Source organism: Alligator mississippiensis, chromosome 7 (assembly GCF_030867095.1).
Source record: "Alligator mississippiensis isolate rAllMis1 chromosome 7, rAllMis1, whole genome shotgun sequence".
In the NCBI taxonomy this organism is placed as follows: Eukaryota; Metazoa; Chordata; order Crocodylia; family Alligatoridae; genus Alligator; species Alligator mississippiensis.
In genome coordinates this window covers 86931161-86949449 of record NC_081830.1, presented here as the reverse complement: position 1 = coordinate 86949449, position 18289 = coordinate 86931161, and the positions used below count along the sequence as shown (strand labels likewise).

At 50.1% G+C, this 18289-nt stretch overlaps 1 protein-coding gene across 2 annotated transcripts in view; it reads right to left on the bottom strand.

Moving 5' to 3' along the window:
• The window catches only part of TPRG1 (tumor protein p63 regulated 1), a 67433-nt gene that overhangs the window by 48748 nt on the left and 396 nt on the right, over positions 1-18289 (bottom strand). The window contains exons 1-3 of one of the 2 annotated variants that reach the window (XM_059731263.1): positions 16863-18289; positions 7398-7589; positions 1930-2021 (exon numbers count right to left, since the gene is read on the bottom strand). The exon at positions 16863-18289 is cut by the window's right edge and continues 396 nt beyond it. In XM_059731263.1, the coding sequence (XP_059587246.1) occupies positions 1930-2021; positions 7398-7580 (275 nt within the window). In that variant the 5' untranslated portion in view covers positions 7581-7589; positions 16863-18289. Of the gene's footprint in view, positions 1-1929; positions 2022-7397; positions 8220-16862 lie in introns of those variants that run through there. The other variant, XM_059731262.1, reaches the window with a different exon arrangement.

The window sequence follows — 18289 nt, the reverse complement described above, 5'->3', positions numbered from 1 at the left end:
AGCCCGTGGGCCATATTTTGCCCTCTCCTAGACTAACCCCTATCACAAAGAAACTGCTGCTCATCTGCCTGGTCTGAACAGGAAGCTGCTGTGGAACCTGCTATCTCCCCCAGCTTGCATCCCTATAAATCATAGATTCAAATCCAGCTCCAGGAGTGAAATCCACTGCAGAAAATAGCTACAGATCTCAGCCTTGACCCCTGCCCTGGAGTAAGTGTTTCGTGACTATTCTTACCTTAGCTTATTCTCCCCCTCATTAAAGGTCCTTCCCCTTATGCAGGAAGTGAGAGATGGGAAGAAAATAAATTGCATCAGCCAAGCAAGCCATTCTAGTATCTACCAGGAAGAGGATAGGAAGATGGAGTATCCGGGAACCATTCCCTTGAGTTCCTAGCAGCTGCATTCAGTCATACCAGGACTGAATCTGGCATAACATCTTCCTTTCCCGTTCTTGGGTGGAAACAGAAGTCCCCAGGTCTCTGAGCAAGCACCCATGGATAACATGCAAAGTCTTAGCAAATAAACCTTCTCTCCCTAGGAGAGGGCTTAGGCAGACAAGGTTCCTTGGGTGAATTTGATATCTTTTATTAGACCAACCCAAATGGTTGGAGAATAGTTATTAAGCAAGCTTTCGGGTTCAAAAACCCTTCGTCAGACTAAGGAAGAGGGAGAGTGCTTTACACTTGGTGCTCTGCAGGAGCTGTTGCTGAGCGTGCATTAGTTGCCAGGGCTCCTACGTATCTCCAACCCCATCAGGGCCTACTCCTGCACTTTGGAAATGGCTATGAGAGGCCTCAGAAAGGTCAGAAGCAGCATTAAATGTGATTCTGGTCTCTGCTAAAACCAGAGGTCTTTGCCGCCTGCAAAGATGCCTAAGTATAGACTCGAGCAACTTGTGAGCCTGAGGAGCTGTCATTTGCCAACTGCTGGGAACTCCTTAACTAGAAAACGGCAGCAGCAGCAGTGAGGCAATGGCCAAGTTCCAGCAGCGAAAAAGCATCAACCCTTATCGTTTCTTGCAAAGAAATTGCTAACAGAGACCTCTACAAGCAAGACCAGCAACAATCCGCTTCCCCATGCCTGACACGCCTCTTTACAGAATTGAACGGTTTCATTCACATTCACATGGTCTCTCTTCTTTTGTAGTTCGATGCTAAAATAATAATGACACCGAGCTCTTATCTGGCACGTTTAATCAGCACATTGCAAAGCTCTTTGTGACGGAGGCCAGCATCATTCTCTGCCTTTTGCAGATGGGGAAAGTGAGAAAAAGGGAGGTGAAATGAGCTGGCCAGTAGCACAAGCTGGAAGATAACTCGGGTCTCTTGACATGCAATCCAGTGCTCTACCCTCTAGACTAGGTCACATATTTAACAAGACACCCTTGTATAGCACTGGCCATCACTGCGGTTCATAGTGCACTAACAAATGGGTCCTCAAGGTTAAGAAACTCTACACAGCCCCTTATATCACTCAGTTGGAAGATGCTGGTGATTTTTTTACCATGCATACAACTCTTCTGCCCATAGTTTCCCTTGCAGTAAGAAGTCTGGCAGCTGGGTGACTTTTCTAAACACTCATTTCCAAAAGCAAAATGCTAAGGTTGTATTTAGGATGTGAACTTCCCATGCATGGTAACAGTGCCCTGGTGGACTCGACCAGAAGCAGCTGTGCGGGACTGCAGCTGGGCTAATTAGCAGCACTGAGTGATTTGTGCCATCCAGCCCACCCTTTCCCCCAATGGTTAGATCACATGGAGTCACATCTGCGCTGCTTGCAAGAGGCAGCCAATGCAGGACACCACAGGAGGCTGGAAAATGCTGCTGTCAGGCCAGGTAAGCCGGCTGTATAGACGTGGCCTCTCCCATTATCATTTCATTTCTACCAGCCTTTAACCAAAGCAGCCCAGGCCTCATTGCGACTACTCACTCAGTCAGAAGCCAAAAGCTGTCCACGGTTTCTCCTGCATTCTCAACGACGTGGGTGTTGATGTCTTCTATGGCTTGGTCAAATGCTCCTGGCTACAAAGAGGGGGAGAATCGTCAGATAAAAATGGTAATCAGGAATCCCAGGTGATGCTTCCTTTATATGCAGTAAATCATCCAACTGATGCCAAAGGCATACAGGTGTCTCCTTCAAATAAAACCCAATTAACACCTGCAGGCACCACATCCCACACCCCAGCGCTAAACGACCTACTCTTAACGTGGCTTCTAAGCAGGTTTTGTTTGGAAGCCAAAACGACTCATCCCATCTCTACTTGCCTTTGTTACACAGAAATATTCCCATGACAGGGTTCATGGTATGTACGTGCCAATAAATGAATCGGGCTACCCTGGCTGCCCAGGTTCACCATGAGGTGACAGGGATGCCTATCCTGAGCAAATGGAGCATCATTCAAACAAGGATATTTTGGCTCCAACTAAAATAAATGCTAACGAAGCAGCCACACAGCTCCCCTGCTCTTATGGGGAGATTCCAAGATGGCACCTGAGATAGGGGAGGTCAGATGGTTCACTAAAATGGCCTCCCAATTATTTAGATAATTGTGGCACCATTGCAGTTGATTCCTGTGTGTGTGTGCGTGTGCATGTGTGTGTGTGTGTGTGAGTGTAAATGCCTTTCCAATTATTTAGATAATCATGACACCATTGCAGTTGATTCCTCTGTGTGCGTGTGTGTGTGTAAATGGCTTTCCACTTATTTACATAATTGCAGTACCATTGCAGTTGATTCCTGTGTGTCTGTGTGTAAATGGCCTCCCAATTATTTAGATAATTGTGACACTATTGCACTTGATTCCTCTGTGTGTGTGTGTGTAAATGCCCTCCCAATTACTTAGACAATCACGGCATCATTGCAGCTGATTCATGTGTACACGTGGGTAAATGCCCTCCCAATTTTTTAGATAATCATGGCACCACTGCAGTTGATACCTGTGTGTGTGTGTGTGTGTGTGTGTGTGTGTGTGTGTGTGTGTAATTCTGCTGGCATCAGCAAGATCCAAATCTGGCTGATATGACTTGGGCTTGTAAGTAGTGTTTTTTTAGAGAGGCCCACCAAAAAAATCCCAAAGCACCTCCCCCCAAAATGAAAAAGACCTCTTGTTTCAAGTACTTTTACCAGCTGTATGAAACTCCCCAAAATCACAGGAGTTCAACCTTTTTCTATTCTATAAATGGCATGGTAGTGCCATTCCTATAGAGCATCCCTGCTTGACCAAAAACCAGCCGTGGGCCACTTAAAACATCCTGAGCTTCATCCCACCTGACCTCCACGTCACATTTGCAGCGAGACACGGGACCAGGAGTTCCACAGAAATTCGGCTTTCCTAACGGCTGCGTGCACATCTCCAGCTTTATAATCCCAAATCAGCTCAGCTCCAAAGAGACGCCGTTGCTTTGCACAGGGGAGCACAGAGGAGTCCGACTGGCAAAGACTTTCCACCGTTGTGTGATAAGGCAAAGCATAATCCATCAAGGTGCTCAGTGCCCTCACCTGTCTTAGCACGCTTTCCAGGAGTCAAACCCAGTGAAATCAATAGGAATCTTGCCACTATTTTCCATGAAGCCTGGACCACATCCTCAATTAGGAAAGGATAATATAGCCTTAGCACTAGGGTGGCCTTGGCCATCTACATCCAGACACAGAAATACATGCGAGCTCAGGATGGCAGCACAAACTTGCTCTAGGCACCCCTTGATTCCTGGCTAAGGAGATGCTCACATGGGCAGTGTGATATTGGAGCTAGACCCCCATGGGGATATCTGATAGCCTGCAGCAAACCGCGTGTTGGCAAGATCTGAACTGATGTCTTAAGAGTCAAATGCATCCCACCGTATAACAGGGTGTTTAGAGCCTGCTTATTAGAGTCCTGCTGCCTGCAAGAGAGTGCAAGCTAAAAAAAGGCGACAAGGAGCTGTTAATTAAATAGTAACCGATCATATAGACTTAGCTCTGTTCATCTGCATGTCATTTATGCTCTCAAGTTTCAATTTAGACATAATTTTCTCGCCTCCCCTTGCCCCAGCCTTTTGGCTTTGAGGGATGATAGCTCGTGGAAAGTATCTGAAGGCAGCATAAAAATACTTTCTCAGTGGAGATGAAGCATTGTTCCTTTTGTAAGGCACTGCTTTGGATCAGCAATGATCCTATTCGTAACAGACTCCAAGTTGTCAGCCCGGGTGCTATTTTCTTCTTCCAGGAAAGCACGCTGCCCCAGTTTTAGATAAGAGCGCAAATTAAAGGCCTCTGTCGAGATGCAGAGCAACTTTAGCTACCACTGAAGCCAAAGAAACTCAAGTTGCTCAACATCTCCAGGAGAACCGGGCTTATACAGCCAGTGAGCTCAAACAGCTGGGAGGCACCAGCCAGGTCAATATATTTCACAGGAAAATTGTGCAGCCCTATTTTGTAGCAACTGGCACTGGGGGAAAGGGGTTTTCTGCATCGCTGCATGCTAGCTTACAGACATTTCTCCTGAACCTTAACCGAGTCCTAAATTCGGGGCAAACTAACTACAGTAATTTAGGCAGAGATCTACTTTGGGCACTCCAATCACCTGTGCCTCGCAGAAGAAACAGCTGCAACAAAGCAAGCCTTGACTAACCAAGCCCTCGTTTATCCCCGCTGTAAGCAGGAACTAACTACACCAGTAAAAAAATGTTGCAAGGAGCCTGGCCATTGATTAGTGGAATTTAGGGAAATTCCCAGATTAGACAGATCTCTCTTTAAGACCCTTCTCAGTTATCCATGTGGATTTTGCATGGAGGGCTGCTTTCTAGCATGTCCTCCCCTTCCAAGTGACAGGACATACTAGCATTGCTGGATCTTTTAGCAGCACCCTCCATACAAACACCTCAAAGTGATCTGCAAATAATAACTTGATCTCATAACGCTCCTGTCGAGGAGGAGACACGCTCTCCACTCTTCAGGGGTGGAGAGCTTGACGGGCCTGGTATTAAGCACATGCAGGTTTGGGCTATATTTCATAGACATTTCATAGACATTTGGGCTGGAAGGGACCCTGGAGGATCATTGAGTCCAGCCCCCTGCCCCAGGGGCAGGAAGTCAGGAGGGATCATAGGATCCCAGCAAGATAAACATCCTAATGTGTCTTAAAGGTGTTCAAAGTGGGTGCTTGAACCACCTCCGGCGGCAAGCTATTCCAGACCTTGGGGGCTTGGACAGTGAAGAAGTTCTTCCTTATGTCCAGTCCGAATCGATCACAGTGGAGTTTGTGACCATTCGACCTTGTCATCCCTTGGGGCGCTCTGGTGAACAGATGTTCCCCCAGATCCTGGTGGTCTCCCCTGATAAACTTATAGGTGGCCACCAGATCACCCCTGAGCCTGCGCTTCTCCAGGCTGAAGAGCCCCAGGGCTCTCAGCCTCTCCTCATAAGGTCTGTTTTCCTGACCTCTGATCATGCGCGTGGCTCTCCTCTGCACTCTCTCAGGCTTCTCCACATCCTTTTTGAATTGTGTAGCCCAAAACTGGACGCAGTACTCCAGCTGCGGCCTCACCAAGGCCGAGTACAATGGGAGAATGACGTCCCGGGATTTGCCTGAGAAGCATCTATGGATGCAAGCCAGTGTTTTGCTCGCTTTACTAGCCGCAGCATCGCATTGAAAGCTCATGTTCATCTTGCGGTCAATCATGACCCCCAAGTCCCTTTCATCTGTAGTGCTAACCAGCGTAGCACTGCCAAGCCTATAAGCATCCTGCAGGTTTTTCCTCCCAAGGCGGAGAACCTTGCATTTTTCAGTGTTGAACTCCATCAGGTTCTCATCCGCCCATTTCATGAGCCTGTCAAGATCTGCCTGGATCACCCTCCTATCCTCAGGTGTGGACGCTTTACCCCAGAGTTTGGTGTCATCAGAGAACTTGGCCAGCCCACTTCTGACACCAATGTCTACATCATTGATGAAGATGTTAAACAGTATAGGCCCCAGGACAGAGCCTTGAGGGACCCCACTGCTGACCGCGCACCACGAGGATTGACTTCCATCAACCACCACCCTTTGGGTCCGACCACAGAGCCAGTTCCCCAGCTAGTGGATCGTGGTGACATCGAGGCTGCAGTTGGCCACTTTTACCAAGAGGTGATCATGGGAAACCAGATCAAAAGCTTTTTTAAGGTCAAGATATGTGACATCAATCTCTTCCCCCTTGTCTAGGTGATAGGTCACCTGGTTGTAAAAGGAAATGAGATTGGTCAAGCAAGACCTACTGCAACAAACCCGTGCTGGATACCCCTCAGGATGGTGGCATTGGCCAGTCTATTAAGAATGGCCTCTTTAATAATCTTTTCCAAGACCTTCCCCAGGACAGAGGTCAGGCTGATGGGCCTGTAGTTTGCTGGATCTACTTTCCTTCCCCTACTTTCCTCCTCCTAATTCATAATATGAATTACCATATCCAAGGGTGCTACTGAGCATCACCTGTTACTGCTAGCAGGCCTATATGTGGAAATCATGCATGCCTGGAAGAGACCAAGCTCATGGTCTTGTGTTTGTCCGCTAAACCTAACTCACAAGAGACTGATTCAAATTGTAGAGGCTTATGGGCAGATCATACAGGATTGTCTTTTAAAGCATCTGGAAATCCCACTTGTGCAGACAGTTGTGCAATTGCAGCACAAGAAAGGGCAATAAACGTGGTGTGTACAAAGGCTGGTAGTAAATGGGACACAGATACTTCAGAGTCACTTGTCTTTATTCTAGGGTAGGAGTGGACTGGACACACAACATGAAGCCTTACATGGCATCCCACTCCAGAGAAGTTATTCTTTGGAAAGAAAGGAGTTACTATACACCAGGGGTGCTCACAGCCCCCAGCCCATGGCCCAGATCTACGGGGATCCCCCATGGGCAATGGCTCTGTGTGCTAGATTGGGCACACAGGGTGGCACAGGACCTAATCCTGGTACACAGGGGCTGGGCAGGAGTGGTGTGGGGTCCCTGGAGCCCAATCCCAGTTGGGCACGGGCAGCGCAGAGTCCCAGGAGCTGATCCTGGCTCCATTCATGTGATTTCTTGGGGAAAAATGTGAGCACCACTGCTACACACCCAGACAATTAGCAACACCGTACTGGCCCTGTGTGTGCTCCAGACCAGTTTCATTGCAGGGTGATGGCTAGTTCAAAGCAAACCGACTCTCCCACCACGTAATGACCGGGCTGTATAGTAGTGCACCCAGCAGACAACTCTCTCAGGAGAACTGCTCATGTGTCTTGCTTCTTACTGTGGAATAAACTAGTTACAGAGTAAAATCCAGGGTAAATGGTTCCAGTAATTGTGTCATGTGCTCACATCTGTGTCATCAACCCAGACCCAAAGCCATCCTCAGTGCAGAATTGCAAGCAAAGGAAGTGACCTGGTGCCAGGGGTTACCTACCCTTGTCACGAAAAATTTCCTCGCAATGACCTGCTTGACATGAGGCCTCGGGTAAGAAGCAGATGTGGCAGATGCAGAGGGGTCCCTCACGTCGGTAGCCAACCTGGGTTCAGGAACGTCCCCACCATGCTTCTCTTCCAGCTCTTCTGTCTCGAACTCCTGGTTGTTTTCCTCCTCCAACATGTCAACCGCCTGAAAAAAAAATCCCCAAGCAAAACAAACTTTTGAAAAGTCACCAAAATGTTTGATCGGATCCTTTAGATGAATGCTAAATGAAACGCAAGTGGATCCAGGCATTCAAGCTTGGCAAAAACAAATGCATGCTTAAACCCACTATTGTTCGCTGTGCTTTTGGCCTTCCAAACACCATTCTGCTCTGCTTGTTAATGGCATAGACGTGATCCGACACGATAGTATTGCTGGACCCTTTAGCAGCACCCTCCAGGCAAAGATCTCAAAGTGCCCTACAAATAATAGCTCGGTCTGACAAAGTTCCCTTTGAGAAGGAGATACGTTCCCCTCTCTATAAAGGTGGAGAGCTTGACTAACCTGGTCAGCATTTCCCAGGAGTCCTATAAAAGCATTGGAGAACGGGAGTGGAAGTTCCTCAGTCTCGGTCCTGTGCACCTAGGTCCACTATACATACACCTTCCTTCCTCTCCAGACACACCTGCAAGCACTATCCAAGCCTTCTGCAGTCCTTGGGGGTTATCACTTGGGACCTGATCCCAAAGCAACTTGAGGAAGCCCTGCCCGACAGAACCAAGCCTTGATGGTGAAGTTCAGCAGAAAGGCAATTGCAGCTTTCTCCCACATGCCTGATTCTTGAGTTATATGAAGCCCAGGGACTTCTCCTGGGGGAACTCGCACGCTGAAATCAACCAGTCCAAGAAAAGATAGAGGGTAAAGTTGGAAGCAAGTAATGATAACAGCAGTAGCAGCAGATAATGATGCAGCTCAGGATACTCAGCTGAAGTCTTTCAGGGGTTTGGTTTATGGCTGAATAGAGAGGGCTGGCCAAAAAGTGTGCTGGCTCTTCATCGTTTCATAGTTGTAGGGTTGTAGGGACCTGAGCAGATCATCAAGTCCGACCCTCTGCCATGGCAGGAAAAAGTACTGGGGTCAAACGACCCCGGCCAGGTGTTCGTCCAGCCTCCTCTTAAAGACCCGCAGGGTAGGAGCCAGCACCACTTCTCTTGGAAGTTGGTTCCAGGTCCTAGCCGCCCTGACAGTGAAGTCGCGCCTCCTGATGTCTAGTCTGAATCTACCCTCTGCCAGCTTGTGACCGGTATTACTAGTCACTCCTGGTAGTGCTCGGGGGAACAGGGACTCCCCCAGTGCCTGCTGGTCCCCCTTGACTAGTTTGTAAATGGCCACTAGATCCCCCTCAGCCTTCTCTTGTGGAGGCTGAACAGGTCCAGGTCCCGTCGCCTCTCCTCGCAGGGCCTGCCCTGCTGCCCCTGACCATGCGGGTGGCCTCCTCTGACCCCTCTCCGTGCTGGCCACATCCCTCCTGAAGTGCGGCGCCCAGACCTGGACGCAGTACTCCACCTGCGGCCTGACCAGTGTCACATAGAGAGGGAGGATCACCTCCTTGGACCTGCTCGAGATGCATCTGTGGATGCATGACAAGGTACAGTTGGCCTTCCTGACCACATCCCCACACTGTCGGCCCTGTTCATTTTGGTATCAATAATGACTCCAGGATCCTTTTCTGTCTCTGAGCTGACGAGAAGGGAGTTCCCCAGCCTGTAGGTCTGCTGCTGGCTCTTCCTCCCCAGGTGCAGCACCTTGCACTTGTCAGTGTTGAACCCATCCTGTTCTCATCCGCCCACCCCTGTAACCTGTCTAGGTCCGATTGCAGCCTATTCCTCCCTTCTCGCGTGCCCACTTCCCCCCATATCTTAGTGTCATCAGCAAATTTGAACAAGGTGCTTTTCACCCCTCGTCCAAGTTGCTGATGAAGATGTTGAACAGTGCAGGCCCGAGGACCGAGCCCTGGGGGACCCCACTGCCCACAGCCCTCCAGGTAGAAAATGCCCCGTCCACCCCCACTCTCTGGGTGCGGCCCTCCAGCCAATTTGTGACCCATCTGACCGTGTAGGTGTCGGTGCCACAGTTGCCTAATTTCTTTATGAGAACGGGGTGACAGACAGTGTCGAAGGCCTTCCTGAAGTCCAGAGAGACTACGTCCACCGCGACACCTGAGCCCAAAGATTTTGTGACCTGGTCGTAGAAGGCCACCAGGTTTTTCTGACAGGACCTGCCTCGAATGAACCCGTGTTGGTTGCCCCTAAGTATAGTCTGCCTCGCTTGCCCCTCGGGGACATGAGCCAGGATAACTCTCTCAAAAAGCTTCCCCAGGATTGAGGTAAGACTAACTGGCCTGTACTTTCCTGGGTCCTCCTTCCTCCCTTTTTGAAAATGAGAACCACATTGGCCCTTTTCCAGTCCTCCGGCACCACACCAGAGCACCACGAGTGCTCGTAAAGCCGTGCCGAGGTCCCGCAATGACCTCTGCTGGACTACACAATAAAGCTTGTCCTTCCCTTTTGGGCTTCAGAGCAAGACTGGATGCTCTTCTGGTGGAGATGCTTTAGCCGGACGCAAGCTGCCCAGTGAAACACAGAGGTAACAGGGTGGAGTCCTCTGCCCTGTGTTACTCAGGAGGTGAAACCAGATGGTCCCACGGTCCCGCTCGGCTTTAAAAACCGATCAATCCTTGTGCAGCCCAAAAGGCTAATCCCTGGATCCTGAGCACCTGATTTGTCCTTGGCTTTCTGTTAACCCTTGCTCTGCCTCTGAGGTCCCCTCTCCGTACAAGGACGTTCCTGACTCCCCGATCAGGCTGCAGCTCACGCCCTGTGTACAAACAAAGCACTCCCTGGTGCCGAGGGAACAGAGCAGTGTCCCAGCCTCCCCTGTGCATGCTAACCCACACCGAGGGATAGCCAGGTATGCTAACTCAGCTGGGTTAACCTCAGGGAGGGAATGGGAGAGAGCAGCAGTGACACTAAACTCCATTTCTTCAACACCAGGTTTACCCCTAATGGATTTAATTCAAGTCGCTCATCTGAACCCACATTGGCGAGTCCCCATCACTACTTGAACCCAAGTTGGCCAGGTAGGGACATGTTTTGCAGTGCATGCATCCCCGCAGATAGAGCAAGCAGGATTCTCTCTCCCTGCCACGTCCTGCTGCTTCAATGGCTTATTGTGGCTATGCTGCCAATCCCTTGGCATGAAAGATCGGGAAGAAATACACCCTACACCACTCAGTCCCTAAGCTGCCATACCAAGGGCAGTGGGGAAGGGGTGCATGTGGGGCAGGGATCCCCAGCTGGCAGACTCGTAGCCAACACTGATCTGGACCTATACCAGGAGCAGATCCAGCCCTTTCTGCCAGAGGATCAGGGAGCTAGTTGGCAGAGTCCTCTGTTGCACACCAACTTAAATAGTTGGAGAACAATTTTTAAGCAAGCTTTCGGGTTCAAACCAAAAGCTTGCTTAAAAATTGATCTCCAACTATTTAAGTTGGTCTAATAAAAGATATCAGATTCACCCAAAGAACCTGGTCTGCCCATGTCCTTAGACCAACACCCCCACAACCAACACCCCCCTGTTGCACATCATGCATTTGTATTTCAAACTGCCTGGGGACCCCAGTACCAAGATGAAGCCTCTGAAACGGCGATAAGCTAAACAAAGGCAGACGGCGGGAGCATTGCTGGGTTCACTACAGAACCTGGGCTTCTCTTACAATGGGTTGCAACGCCCACATTACAGATACTGTTGATTTTCTAATAGACTGGCAACACCTCAATGCGGTAGGCAGTGTAATGCCTCCCTACAGACTACCTCTGCCCCAGGTGGGACCCCCCTAATCCCTGTTTTCCGGCCTGTGATGCAAATTCGCAGAAGAGGAGCATCCCCCGCCAGAGTCGTGTCTTAATACAGACCATCTCAGACCACGAGAGACTTCTCTTGCAGTTGGAGCAAGCACGAAGCCCTATCCTTGCTGCTCTAGCTATTAACACACACGGATGATGCTGTTTCTGTCGTGGCTCCTGTGCCATCTGCACCCTTTCCTTGTGTTCACTTCAAAGGAGGCCCGGTGATTCGTGCACCCTTTGCACAAAATCCCGGGGAACTTCTAACCTCGACATTAAGCAAAACAAAGTCCTTTGAATAGTTTGCAATTAACCCGAGGTCGACACAAACATCTTCCTTTCAGCCTTTCCGGCTAGCTGAACCGCCCACGTTCTTCTCCGTTCCCTAGCCGGCTGGCCTTCTGCATTGTCAGAGAACTGAGCAGCCCCTTTCCTGGAAAGTGCTTTGTATTGAAATCACAGAGACCTTTACTGCTAAGGTCAGCTACACAGAGCTGCGCTGAATTGTGCAATTTAGCCGTAAGGATCAGGGAACACCAGCTCCAGCACAGTTCAAAGGAAGATATCAAAGAGGAGACAGTGCAGCCGCTCTCTCCGAGGCAGCTGTGCCCTGCTACAAGCAAAGTGGGACAGCTAATGATGCTGGAAACCTGGACTACATTTTGCTCTCAGTGCAATTTAAAATAAAACCACTGCCGTCCTGCCAGTGGGCTTCCAACCCCAAGGATATTAGTTGCAAGAGCAAGTGCGGTGTGAAACCAAAGCCAAGGAGGTTGTAATGAGCTGCACAAGGCCGTCATGCTTGGAGGCGGCATTGCTGGAAAGGTGCCCTAATCACTAGGTGTTGGTGTAAGGGGTGTGAGGGCCTTCCCCGCTTCTCTTCCTCCGTCTCACTGCTGACAGATATGTGCACAGGGCAATTTTATTTGGTCACAGGGGGACAAAATCCCTAACGATGCTGACGGGCCATAACCTGCGGCGGTTGCAGCTATGTGCATGCCACCTAGGGCAAACTGCAAAGGCACCAAACCAGGCCAATACACGGGACATCCTGCAGCTGGAAAGCAGCTAGCACATTGGAAATGATGCATTTCTCCCTCTCACTGCCTACCTCTGGCTATCAGGCAGGTAAGACAAGTCATAACACCAACACCTGCACTGGTTAGACGGGAAGGTACGAAGCACTCTCCGGGATCTCCGCCAGCGGACACACGGCGCACGTGAATATGGCCTTTGTCCCATCCACAAATGCCACGATGATGCTGCTCATTGGGGGATCTCAGGCCCCATAATACAGGTTAATGATGGTTCAGCATGCCCTTGATAACAAGACGCTGTTCTCTCCCCCTTGCAGAGGGGGCAAGAAGGCCGTGACTACCCTGAGACAAGGCAGTGGCACAGCTGGGAACAGAAAGCCACATGTACTGGCTCTTAGTCCCTTGCCCTAAATCCTACACATTTTTCTCTAAGGCTTTCAGAGCCTTAACTGACTGTTTCTACAACTGGCTACTGGGGGCAGATGACAGAAGGAGCAATGGGCTCAAGCTGCAGCAAGGGAAGTTGAGGTTGGATATTAGGAAAAACTTTCTCATGAGGAGGGTGGTGAAGCACTGGAGCAGGCTTCCCAGAGAGGTGGTGGGATCTCCATCCTTGGAAATTATAAGACACAAAGCTTTTGGCATGATGTAGTTGGGGCTGGTCCTGCTTGGAGCAGGGGGGTGGATGAGATGCGACCTCCCGAGGCCCCTCCCAACCTTCATTTTCTATGAAAAGTTTCAATGATAAAAATGTTCGGCCAGTTGTTTTTAATGCATCCCTTCCCTTAATTTCAAGGAGCGTGATGGCTTAAAAAACATTGCATCCCTGCCATGGCCTGTGAATCATCCATGGGGAGGTGTCGGGAGAAGGTAGCAAGTGCCTTACCCCAATACCCCGGATCCTGCCCCTCACTCCCACCCCACCCGAGTCTCCTCGTAGCACAGCTCAAGACTGGCCCCACCGCTCTCTGCAGCACGTGCCATGGTTTTACCCCGTCGCACGCTTTCCCCCGAGACCCCTCTGGGGCCCGCGCTGGCACTCGGGAGCGCACATCACGCTCTGTATGCTCAAGGAGTTCACCTTCAATAAATAATCCGAACAAAGGGAGCCAGCGCTGGCACGGCTGCTTGGTGCTGCAGGGAGGAGGGTTTGTAGCAAAGTCAAGTTCACCTTTGCCGGCGGCTGCTGCCACTCGCTGGAAGAATCCCAGCCCCAACGGGGACCACTTAATACTGAGAGCAGAAAATACTTTCACCTCCATTAGCTCGTCTCCAAGGCACAGGATGTTTTCGAGCCTGGTGTCCCCCCCCTGAAAGAAAGGGCTTTGATGGGGTCTGGGTCCACCGTGGGACATAGCGCCCCGTTGAACAAGGATGCTAATACGTCACCAGAGGCTGCGGCACCCACTGCTCCGTCTAGACCTGTCGTAGTCCACGGTTGGTTTCAACGAAGAGACAAGGGTGAGACCGGGACGTGCAAGATTTGGGACGAACTCAGCAAAGCAAGGTCGTGCCTTTCCAGGACAATGAATCACAGTCGGGAAGAATTGCCTGCAAAGTCCCAGGGAGGTGGGAGCCCCATGCTGTCCACAAGCTCAGAGCCGTGCTTGTTTAATGCCCTCACTGGGGGTTACACCCAGGTTCATTGATTCATAGATGTTAGGGTCGAAAGGGACTTCAATAGATCATCGAGTCCGACCCCCTGCATAGGCAGGAAAAGCCCCTGCACAGGCAGGAAATAGGTAGGTTGTAGGGGCTGAGGGTATACAGGGCCCCAAATCACCGTTCACTAGGGTGGCAACCGGCGTGGCATTTCCTGGGGACCACCCCACCACATCATCCACCCCCAGCAGGATGTCGTTTTAGGTCATTTCCCAGGATCAGGAACCTCCTCCCTCCCCGCAGCTCCTACCCTGAACCTCCAGGTCTTCTGGGAGCAGGTTAGCAATAGCTCAATGCAAGGAAGAGTTTCTTCCAAGGATCCTCAGGCTTAAGATACAGCTTATATCTTCAGTGCACAGGACACCTGGGGCATGCACACCTGGGTTAGCTTAGCACAGCTGTGAGTATCCTCAGACACGATACCGCACCCGCACTGCAGTAACCCCAAAGTGTTTGGGATTATAGTTCGTGTGCTGAGAGGCTCTGGGATTTGGGATTCCTTCCCAGTTATTTGCAGAAAAACTGTCTCTTCTCCAGTAGAAGAAAGGCATGGAGCAATTTCAGTACAGGGATGAGTTGGTGTGCAATCCTCATTGCAAAGCTAGAGGTTTCCAGCCTAAAGCAAAGGCCGTACCTACAGCCGGAGCAGGGCATGGGGGTACCTGCAAACCAGAAGATAGTCTATGGGGCTGGTAAGCAGGGCCTGGGGTGCCCTGGGAAGGCACAGGTTACTGGTGAAGACTGAGATCAATCCATAGCTACACCTCTTTGCTCTTACACCAAGGAGTTTCTTACAACAAAATCACCACAATACTAACTACCACCGGAGCTAAAGGAGAATCTCCTTGAGCAGCTTTATGTATAGGGCTTAGGACACACAGCTGGAAACAGGAACCCCTCCAGTAGAGAGCGCACATTCACCCGAGCCCATTCATGACAGCATGATTAAGATGATAAAATAACCTTCCAGAGCAAATTGCCCAGCAGGGAATAATGATCCAGTATTTTATCATCAATACATAATAGCTTTGTACTCACAACCTTCTCCCGGGGAGACGTTTCAGGTGACAGGGAACAACTCCATCCCCTTCAGCCTGCTTGGGTCATTCGGCTTAAAGTTCTCAAAAATTCAGAGTCTTCTACGGCGTCAAGCTTTGGGCATAACCACCAAATACAACTCAGACCCCTGCTCTGAACTGGGGAATCAAATGCTCAACTCTGAAATGCAGCCTCTTGAATGCAAACCTGGCATTTTGATGGGCTGACCTGCTCCCTGTAGTCGTGACGTGTCACACAACACCGGCTCAAGAGACCTTGCTCGGTCGGGGACCCTCACTGCCCAGGACAAAGCAATCAGGACCCATGGTACAGGTGATATCTTCTATTAAACCAACTAGATTTTTGCACAGAAAAACCCATTCTTTAATTGCAAGCTTTGGGGTACAAACACCCTTCACCAGGCATTGGAGAAAAGATGGTAAAAGTTCTCCTGGGTAGACATGCAAGTTCACATTTCCTAGGAGAGTTGACAGTGTGGTAAAAGCTCCTCTTTAGAAAAGTTCATTTTCTATGCAGATGAGGCTCAGAGAAAAGTTGGAATAGCCTGTTTGGTGGCAAGCAGGATGTATTCATACTTCCTTCTGGTTATGCTGTTTCATGATTGCTTTTTCCTCTTCACCAGCACAAGCATCTCACCTCCTTCCTGAACTCCCACCAAGCAGGCAGCCTGCAGTTAAAGCCTGCTTGAGAAGAGCTGCAAGGACAGGTGATGGCAAAGCCATGGCGCTCAGGAAAGGGATCTTAAAGCACCAACCTGGGACTCTGTCTCAACTCCTGGTGCTGCCACATATGCCCTATGTGACCTTTGGCAAGTCACCCACCATCTCCCCATCTGTAGGGTGGGGTAATAGTATTCCCCTACCTCCCAAGGGTGTCATTTTGAGGACAGACAAATGCAAAACATCTGGCAGTGGCAGCTCCTGTACCTTGATAGAAAGGGGGGAGGTTGTAACAGCCCCTTTTCCTCCCATAAAGGTATGCCACCTCTGCAAGTGTGAGCGCTCCCAAAGGAAACTGCTAAGGACAAAAGCTGATTCCTAAACCAAGTGTTTGTAACACATACGTAAGGAGCCTTTCCCTCCTGAGCACTAAAAACGAGGCTCTGCCATGCTAGTGAAGGCAGAGAGAGGATGCTTTGCAGACAGCAAATGACCCCTGAGCTCTTCATACAGTGGACAACCAAGAGGGGAAAAGTAAGATGAAAATGGTCCTGCAAAACAGCCAGGAGAAGGACATTTTCTCCTCCCTTCCCTGTCCCCTGCCCAGCTCCTATATATTTCCTGGCTTTCTTCTTATAATTAATTCAAGTCAACTAATGGATGCTCCTTGCCTTTGGTAAGTCAGACTCTTCCTCTTTGGCACAAATTCTGCCCACTGGCCCTCATGTCTTTCACCAGTAGCAAAGGATGGAAAGATGAGAATAAAATTACATGGTGCTTTTCACAACAGGAAAGATGACCGGCCCTGAAAGGAGGGTCAGAGATAAGAATGAAGCCCCAAGGCCCTGTAACAAACAGACGGCATCTTTCCCATTGGCATCACAAGCAAAGGGGGGTATACAAATGATATAATTAGAGACCCAACGAAGAATGTCTTGCATTCAAATCTTGATCCCAATTACATAGTTGGTCTAATAAAAGATATCCCCCTAAGAAAGCCTTGCCTCTTGCATCAGAGGTGAAGACGCTCTGGGTTTGAAGCATGCATTTTCCCTGCTACTTCTTCTCCAGCTTCCACCACTCACTTTCTCTTTGGACGACTACAGCAATGACACCTGCACAATGGAAGGCATATTTTGGGGGGCAAGGGGAGCTTACCTGTTCCAGGTGAGCTGTGTCAAGAACCTGGCTCTTAGTCTCAGGCGGTCCGGTCAGCAGAGAAGTCAGACCAAGCGGCGCGTCCAAAATTCAGGATGACCGACCAGGACGCTTGGATGACATCGACTGGGAGAAAAAGGAAATCCTGCTGTCTTACGGAAAGCTCACATCCAGCTCAGCGCAGGTGTCTTCTTGTGTCTCAAAGGAGTCCATCCAGAAAAAAAGTGGGCAAGCAAGTGGGAACAGTTGAAGCCAGTCGATTTGCAAAAGTTTAGGGCACACGTTCAGTGTAGCAGCTGCAAAGTGAAAAAGGGTCATAGGGGCTAAAGGCAGAATTTGGTTGTAGCTGGTTCCCTGCTGTTTGATTTTGCAGGTGTGGTAGCTCTGGGACTGGCTCCACCCAGGTCTTATCAGGGGTGAGACTGGGCTCAATGGGGGTGTAACCCACTGGTAAGAGATAGCGTGTGCTATGCATCCACCAACATCTCCAACAGTGCTAGCACCAGGGAGAAACCCCCACCCACCAGCTCCTTATCCCCGATCAGCCCTGCGGTAACCCAGGAACAGACTCTGTGCCGAGTCTAATACCAGCTAGGGACAGGCCACACTGCCTTTATGGACAGCCTCTCATATGCACATGCTACCATAGTAATGCCATATGTCCAACACGCAAGCACACAGGTGTGACTACACCTTGCCTGGGGTAGGAACCAGCACCTGGCTACAGCACTGACTCTCATATGCAATGAAACTCGCCCCTGTTGCATGGACCACCACCCTCATCATGGCTGGGGGGCTGTGAAGCTCTCAGCACCACTTTGCCGTAGCTCCTTGCCCAGCTCAGCACCACTCAGGTGACCCCAAATACCCCTTCCAATGAAACTCACGGCACCAATAACCAACCCCTTGTCTTTGTTTTGGAGTGACGCTCCTCCTCCATCCCAGGGAAGGCCGATCAATGCAACAGCTGGTCCCTTGCGGTGGTTCTTCCCACCCCCAAAATCAGGAGGGATCCTGTTGGTGGGATTTGCAGGGGAACTTGCACCGCTAGCCCAACACACCTTTTGGAGGCAAGTCTCTACCACCTCACCCCCGTTACAGAGGCTGGGTCCTTATCTCAAGCAATTATGACTTGCACTTCTTAGCTCTGGAGGTTTCCAACTCCATCCCTGGCATCTCCGTAGGTTCAGTTCAACTCCAGAGGTTAAACATCCTAATTTCCCCGTGGGCTCCCAAGTGACTTACACACTTCTAAAACTTAGCCGGGGGGTTAAGTCCCATAGACAGGAGTGACCACAGGCATTCAAGAGCCTAACTTTCCCTGACAGTGAGTAGGACGGGAGCTCCTCTGTCACATTTGAATCCAGCATCAGTAATTTTCCACTGATTCATTTTACTGCAAGTCTCCAGCAGCGAAGGGCCTGAAG